The sequence below is a fragment of the Wickerhamomyces anomalus genome (genome assembly GCF_001661255.1).
Source record: "Wickerhamomyces anomalus NRRL Y-366-8 unplaced genomic scaffold WICANscaffold_2, whole genome shotgun sequence".
Taxonomy (NCBI): Eukaryota; Fungi; Ascomycota; class Saccharomycetes; order Phaffomycetales; family Wickerhamomycetaceae; genus Hansenula; species Hansenula anomala.
Window position 1 is genome coordinate 958,995 of NW_017567111.1, and position 7,583 is coordinate 966,577.

Here is a 7,583-nt window from a genome sequence, read left to right on the forward strand (position 1 = left end):
CTTCTTCATATACTCCAACAAGTCATAATCAACATTAGCTTCTGTAGCATCCATAACAACAGGATCCCTGCAAATTGGACATTTTGGTTCATTTCTTCTTTGTAATTTAATTAAACAACGGATACAGAAGAAATGATTACATGTTAATCTCACCGGTTTATAGGCAATTGAAAAACAGATTGGACACAAATAATCATCTAGTTGTGGTACTAATTTAACAATATCTGTTGATATAACTTGTTCAATTGAGGATGTTGATAATGAGCTTTTTTCAAATGTAATCATTTTGTTGAAATTTTGAGAACTGTGTAACAAAGTATGTTTATCAAATTTCTTGACAATTTTCCTAATTGCAATTGTATTTAAATTTTCAAATGATAAAAATTTAAGTAATTCTAAGTTTAATTCATAAAAATTGTGGAAATATTCAGTGTTTTTCTTTGTATGTTTGAATTTTTTCAAAAGTTTTATATCTTCAATATGACCAACGAATGAATCAAGGTTTTTTGAATCAAAATGAGATTTCAAATCAAGTTTATATTCGACATATTTGTTAAAGATTTCTCTCCATAAATACATATCATTTTTATTTTTTTGATCAGAACTTGTCAATTTTTTGATTAAATGACTCAATTGTTGGATTTTGGCTAATATTAAAGTACTTTGTAATTTGTTGAATTGGATTAATTTTAAATATTGGGAATATAAAGCTTGGAAAAACACGATATCTGAATGTAAAGTTAACATTTTTTCATTAATACTATTGGCATCTTCATTATCATCAGTTAATAACTTTGGTTGAATTTCATGTTGTTGATTCTCTTTGAAAGTGTAATAATACATTAAGTGTCTTTCAGCAATAATTTCATGAGTAAGACCAGCATCATCCATTTCTTCGACAACTTTATTGATTTTCTTCTTTAGAGGTTTATATTGGATTGAAGACACAATCCATTCTTCTGGGATGTGATGATCCTCTAGTGATTTCTCAAACGTTTTACCAAACTTCATTGTCAATAACTCGTCATATGCTCATATCAAGTAGCAGTACAGTAAGATGAAAGCCAAGTTTTTAAAAGTGTAAAAGATGCGATGAGCTTCAATGTTTATAGGAAAACTTTTCCGATGTACGCAACACAACAACAAAAAAAGAAAGCAGCAGAAACGTTTTCGAGAGGATCGCGAATTGGTGCGTTAGCCAGCGCAAATTGGAGATTAAATGAGGCCTTGAATTAGGCCCGTTGAGATTAGACCAGGATAGGGCTTCTTATTGGCTGGCGTGTGGCTGCACTTGGTGCTATCCAGCAGAAGAGCCCTTGAGTTTGTGGATGGAACGTGGGTGCTTTGGAACTTTTCACGCGATGCTAGTCTGGGGATTTGGGGGCTAGGCTCGTGATAAAGTAAGAGCCTAGACCGAACAAGTCCCCCAGTAAGAGACTCGCGATTCCGCGAATGTGGTTTGTGGAAAGCTCAATTTCAATTCAATGAAGCGAACAAGCTGATGATGATGACGATAGTTATAACAAGGAACAACTTCAGGAAACAATGGCACAGGTCAACAAGCAAGAGAAATATGACCGTCAATTGCGACTTTGGGCAAATAACGGTCAGTCCAGTCTAGAGTCTGCAAGCATACTAGTCATAGAACCAACAATCACAACATTGGAATTACTAAAGAATTTGGTGCTACCAGGTATAGGCCATTTCACAATAGTGGGCGTTGATAAAGACATTGATGAAGATGATTTGAGCAATAACTTCTACCTCAGTGATGATGATATAGGTAAATCCAAAATTGATATCATGGCTGCTAATCTAAGAGAATTAAATACTGATGTGGAAAGCTCAGCGTTTAAAGTGGATTCAATAGATTTGTTTTTAGCAACCCAGGAGGACAAGTTTTGGACGAATTATGATTTGGTTGTTATGAACTGGCAAATCCCTTCCATTATTGAAAAATTGGATCAATTGAATGTCCCATTGTTTGTTATAAACTCTATTGGGTTCTACGGTTATATCAGAATTTTCAAACCAACTTTTGAAATTTATGAGACACATCCTCAAAGTATGATTGATCTAAGGATCCTTTCACCTTGGGACGAGTTGATTGATTATTCCAATTCAATTGATTTACACAACTTGGATATAGAGCAACATTCTCAAATCCCCTATTTAATCATTCAATTGAAGGCATTACAAGAATGGAGTTCAAAGCATAACGGGGAAATACCAAACACTTCAGTAGAGAAGAAGGAATTCAAAGACTTGTTGAGAAGCTGGAAAAAAGAATACAATGAGTTAAACTTTGATGAAGCTATAGATAACAGTCACAAAATCTTCAATAAAACAAAATATCAATCAAATGTTCAGGAGATATTTGACAAGACTGATGAATACTTCAACGATGATCACAAGAGAACTCATTTCTGGATTTTGGTTAAGGCATTGAAGGAATTCTCTTTACAAAATGATGGGTTCTTACCACTCTCAGGTGAATTACCAGATATGGATTCAACAACTGAAAATTACATCACATTACAAAACATTTACAAGGCAAAAGCTCAAAAGGATCTAGAATCATTTACAAAAATTTTACTAAAAGTGCAAGAATCACTTCCATTACCTGTTACAATTCCTAAAGAAACCATATCCAGTTTTGTTAAACATTCTAAATTTTTGTTCTTTGCCCAAAATTCCAAAACTTTAATCACGAATAATTTTAATCAAATTGTTGGTGAAGAAACCACAAGTTCACAAATACTTTTATCATTCTTGGTGTATGAAAAATATTACTTAACAAAAGGTAAATATCCAAAATTACAAGACCTGGATGAATTAATCAACCTAACTCATGATTTCATAGCCACAGATAGTGACAAATTACACAATACATTGCATGAATTGGCAAGAAGTGAAGGACAAGAATTAAACAATATAGCTTCATTCATTGGTGGAATTGGTGGTCAAGAAGCTATCAAAATCATCACTTCACAATACATCCCGTTAGTTAACACGATGGTTTATGATGGTATCAGAAGTGTCACTGAAAGATGGAAACTGGACTGAAATGATATAAATATCCTATAATTAATGAATTATTGTCAGTTAAAAATTGTTCTTTATTGTTCTGTAGAAAATGTTTAATATGATGTGTCCTTGACCATAAACTTTTTTTTAATTTTTTTTTTTCACACCTCGAGCCTCGAGAAAATCCAGTCATAAAACAAACTTTGACACAATTCCTTTACAAGATCCTTGAACCATATAGATTTCATACCCATCATGACTATCGATGATGAAACTTATACTGCTCCAAATTTCCAAGCATTAAGAAAATCAAACCAAACCTTTTATTTATTTGGTGAACACATTTCAAAATCAAGAGCACCTTTTTTACACAATACAACTTTTGAAAAACTTGGATTAGATTGGGAATATAAACTTTTCGAAAGTTCAAACTTTGATGATTTCAACTCTAAATTTCAAAATGAAAATTTGATTGGAAGTGCAGTCACCATGCCCAATAAAGTTAAAGCTACACAACATGTTGATTCACTAGATGATATTGGACAAGGTTGTGGATCCATCAATACCATTTATACAAGGGTCCATCCAAAAACTGGAGAGTTGGTAAAGATTGGTACAAATACAGACACTGTTGGTATCAAAGAAAGTTTCTTACAAAACTATCCAACAGAAACACAACAACTAAGTTCTAAACCAGGTTTAGTTTACGGTGGTGGTGGTGCTTGTAGATCAGCCATTTTCGCCCTATACAAATTATTAAAAGTTCCAAAAATTTACATAATCAATAGATTCAAAGATGAAGTGGAACAAGTTAAACAGTCAATGGTTGAAAATGAATTTGATGGTGAAATTATCCACGTGGAAAATCCTCAACAGGCTAAATTATTGGAACAACCAAAATTAGTGGTTTTGACAGTTCCAAATTTTGCACCAAAGACAACTGAAGAGATATTGGCTAGAGAAACTTTGGATGTTTTCATTAAGCAAGATGAACCTGGTATTGTCTTAGAAATGTGTTATCATCCAATCATTGAAACTCAGCTATATAATGATTTTGTAAAAGCTGAATGGAGAGTTATTAGTGGTGTTGAAGCTATGATTTATCAAGGTATTGCACAACAAGTCCTTTGGACAGGTTATTCAATAGAGGAAATACCCACAAAGGAGATCATCAAGACATTATATGGATCTATTAAAGAAGAATCAAAAAGCGTTTAAAAGTGCTTATTCGTGATCTTCTTTGGTTGTGATTGGTAGTTACATGGGTCTTATTCTAAGCATTCTTCCAAATGGTTTGGTATAGTCTCAGAAATATGATATGCTACTCTGGATATAGTTACGTCTTATTAGTACAATTAATTGTACATACGTATACCCTGAAGTTCAAAAATACTGTGTGTTACGTAATCTTTACCCCAGGTTTTCAATATTTTTTTCTTTTTTCGTGTAAAAATTTCTCGAGACTCGAAAAAGGAAATTGTTTTTTTTCACTTTTTTATGATTCATACACATGTTTAGAAACCATCTCCATTTCTTCCATGGTCTAAAAGTAGCACTATTGAACCATTCACATTCATTTGCAAAATTAATAGAAGAATATACACTCATCATTCATTAAATAAATCAAAATCAGACAGCTTCATCAAATACCTGCATGTTCCAACAGCTTCAAAAATTATGTCACAACTAAAACTAATAGTCTGTGGTTTAGGTCTTATAGGACCTCGCCATGCTGAACAAATTGCACAGAACAGAGAGACAGAATTAATCGCATTCATAGATCCTTCACCAAAGGCACAACTTATAGCTGATCAATTCAACGTGCCCTTATATTCATCATTAACTGAATTGTTGAATGCCGGTCTAAGACCCGATGCTGCCTATGTTTGTACACCATATGCATTACATGTCTCTGTTGCCTTAGAGTTGGCTAATGAAGGTATTCATATCCTTGTGGAGAAGCCTATAAGCACAAAAGTTGAAGATGCTATTGCCTTGAAAGATTGTGTTGAATCAAAAGGGGTCAAGTTATTAGTGGGTCATCATAGAAGATTTAATCCATATATTTTGGCTACGAAGAAACATTTATCAAAACTGGGTGCTATTATCGCAGTTGATGGTGTTTGGACGTTGAAGAAGAATGATACTTATTTTAAACAAGTTTATTGGAGAAACGTCAAGTCATTAGGTGGTGGTCCAATCTTGATTAATTTAGTTCATGATTTAGATTTGTTACAATACCTTATGGGTCCTATCAAAAGAGTTTATGCAGAGAAATTGTCACAACATAGGGATGTAGTAGAATCTGATGATCCAGTTGATGAAGGAGCTGTGTTGACTTTGAGTTTCAAATCTGGTGCTAAAGGTACATTCATTGTTTCGGATAATGTTATATCACCATTTAATTTTGAGATGGGTACTGGTGAAAATCCTTTGATTCCTAAAGTGGAGGATCCAACAGATGGTGTTTTTTATAGAATATTTGGGACCAAGGGGACACTTACAGTTCCTGATTTCCATTATTATCATCAAAATGATTTAAAACCAGGTTTGGAGAAAGGCTGGTGGGAACCTCTACATAAAACAGTGTTAGAAAAAGATATCACTGGGGTCCCCTTTGCATTACAATTGGATCATTTTGTTAAATATGTGAGAGGTGAAGAAGATGCTAAATGTACAATTACTGATGGAATTTCAGCTCTGTTGGTGATTGAAGCTATAATGGAGAGTCTGGAAAGCGGTGCTCCAAGAAATGTAAAATCTGTTTCTTCATTCACTTCATCCTTGAAAAATAAGGATGATGATCCATTTAAAAGTTTCCTATAGAAAAAAGTTTATTGTGTTTTTTAATGATTTTATGCCTACATTAATTTTATTCAATCTAAGATGTATCTTTCCTTGTAAGATTTATATCATGACTCATTATTTTCTTTCATAATTCAATGCGAATTCAATTGCAGCTTTGTAACCATAAATTGGACCTAAACCACTAATGATTGCAATAGCTTTATCAACCAAGTAACTCTTGTGTCTAAACTCTTCTCTAGAGTGGACATTAGTGATGTGTAATTCCACAAATGGGATATCAACACCTAATAAAGCATCTCTTAATGCAACTGAAGTATGTGTGTATGCACCGGCATTGATGATAATAAATTCGACACCATCAGCTTTAGCTTGATGGATACGATCAATCAATCCACCTTCATGATTATCTTGATGGAAGTAGATTTGAGCATCTGAGGAATGAGCTTGAACTTGTTTTGAAGCATTCTGCTCAATTTCCTTTAAAGTTGTAGTTCCATATTTCTCAGGTTCTCTTGAGCCCAACAAATTCAAGTTTGGACCATGTAGTAGAAGCACTTTCTTAACCATCTTGTTTCTATCTTGATTAGAATACAACAATAACCCCCACAGAATCTTTCCAAAAGACGAAATCCTCACGTCTTTATATAATTGTAGTTCCAACGGTTAAATGTTTAAACTCGTGATGGGATCGCGAATTCGATCTGCATTGGCCGGGTGACTTTTCATTTTTCCCAATTCGCGAACAGTTTAAAAAAAAAGGATCTAGGAAATCCAAGAAATAAAGCTCAAAGGGACTCAGGCTCTCAAAACAATCCACAACTAGTCCATCAACAACCATCAAGACTACCAGCACCATTCAAGATGGATCCATACAACTTGATCCAGGAGCAGTTGGCAACCATCAACAACAACTTGAACAACTCTTTGGCCAAGATCCACGACGAAGTGGTCACATTGTCCAAAAGAGTCGAGTCCTTGGAAAACAAAACAAGAGACCATGACAACGCTTTAGGTAACAAAATAGAAGACATTGAGCAGACTTTATTGATACTACCAAAGATTTATAACAATCAAGTCAGTCTTATTGAAACACAGTTGGTGGGTCATCAGTATCAATTCAAAAGAATATCCAATATAATCACCAAAGATGCTGAAGCTGCTCCTTTTGCAAATGTAAACAATGCAACCAGTTCGGCAGGCTCAGGTATTAGCTCAAATAATACCCAAGTCAATAACAACACCAATTCAGCGATTTTGAACCCAGTTAATGGTGGAATCAGCTCTCAAAATAGAGTTAATAGTCCAATCCCATTGATCCCACCAAATCGCATCAACCAAGCTAATCGTGTTAATCAAACTCAGCCAATCAATATTCCATTAACTAGACAACCTTCTCAAGCAACAAATTCTATCCCATCGAGAAGATCAACCACCACTGCTACTAATAGAAACTTTATCAATGTGCCATTAGATCACGATCATAATTTGAACACATTATCAAATTCTGTTATTAATCCTCAAAGAAGTCAAAGTACGGTTGGTGATGATGTTTTGTCAAATGCAGGTAATGAAGGTAATGTTGGTGATGAAGATGATGAGGACGATGATGGATTAATTGATGAAAACAATTTCCATAAACTCAATCCAAATCCGAAATCTGTTCAAGAAGTTTTAGATGAGTATTATTATGGATATCAAGGTCAACCATCTCTGAAATATTTGGAAGAAAGTCAAAAAAGATGGAGAAA

At 34.0% G+C, this 7,583-nt stretch overlaps 6 protein-coding genes across 6 annotated transcripts in view; 4 read left to right on the forward strand and 2 right to left on the reverse strand.

The window, feature by feature from the left end:
- Positions 1–1,202, reverse strand: part of WICANDRAFT_90243 (uncharacterized protein) — a gene marked incomplete at its 3' end in the record, with an annotated part of 2,270 nt that extends 1,068 nt beyond the window's left edge. The window contains exon 1 of the mRNA XM_019186221.1: positions 1–1,202. Coding sequence (XP_019040168.1) covers positions 1–1,011 — 1,011 coding nt within the window.
- Positions 1,203–1,537: 335 nt separating this feature from the next.
- WICANDRAFT_67606 (uncharacterized protein) lies at positions 1,538–3,066 on the forward strand (the record flags this gene model as incomplete). Its single annotated transcript, XM_019184095.1, has 1 exon — positions 1,538–3,066. The coding sequence occupies exon 1, from the start codon at positions 1,546–1,548 to the stop codon at positions 3,064–3,066; it is 1,521 nt and encodes a 506-aa protein (XP_019040169.1). The 5' UTR covers positions 1,538–1,545.
- A 216-nt stretch (positions 3,067–3,282) lies between these two features.
- Positions 3,283–4,245, forward strand: WICANDRAFT_83256 (shikimate dehydrogenase family protein; the record flags this gene model as incomplete). Its single annotated transcript, XM_019185511.1, has 1 exon — positions 3,283–4,245. The coding sequence occupies one exon, from the start codon at positions 3,283–3,285 to the stop codon at positions 4,243–4,245; it is 963 nt and encodes a 320-aa protein (XP_019040170.1).
- Positions 4,246–4,704: 459 nt separating this feature from the next.
- WICANDRAFT_83246 (Gfo/Idh/MocA family protein) lies at positions 4,705–5,853 on the forward strand (the record flags this gene model as incomplete). Its single annotated transcript, XM_019185509.1, has 1 exon — positions 4,705–5,853. The coding sequence occupies one exon, from the start codon at positions 4,705–4,707 to the stop codon at positions 5,851–5,853; it is 1,149 nt and encodes a 382-aa protein (XP_019040171.1).
- Positions 5,854–5,949: 96 nt separating this feature from the next.
- WICANDRAFT_61526 (type II 3-dehydroquinate dehydratase) lies at positions 5,950–6,402 on the reverse strand (the record flags this gene model as incomplete). Its single annotated transcript, XM_019183192.1, has 1 exon — positions 5,950–6,402. One exon carries the CDS (start codon positions 6,400–6,402, stop codon positions 5,950–5,952), a length of 453 nt encoding a protein of 150 aa, XP_019040172.1.
- A 294-nt stretch (positions 6,403–6,696) lies between these two features.
- Positions 6,697–7,549, forward strand: WICANDRAFT_77630 (uncharacterized protein; the record flags this gene model as incomplete). Its single annotated transcript, XM_019184586.1, has 2 exons — positions 6,697–7,503; positions 7,535–7,549. The coding sequence occupies 2 exons, from the start codon at positions 6,697–6,699 to the stop codon at positions 7,547–7,549; spliced, it is 822 nt and encodes a 273-aa protein (XP_019040173.1).
- Between the last annotated feature and the right edge of the window lie 34 nt (positions 7,550–7,583).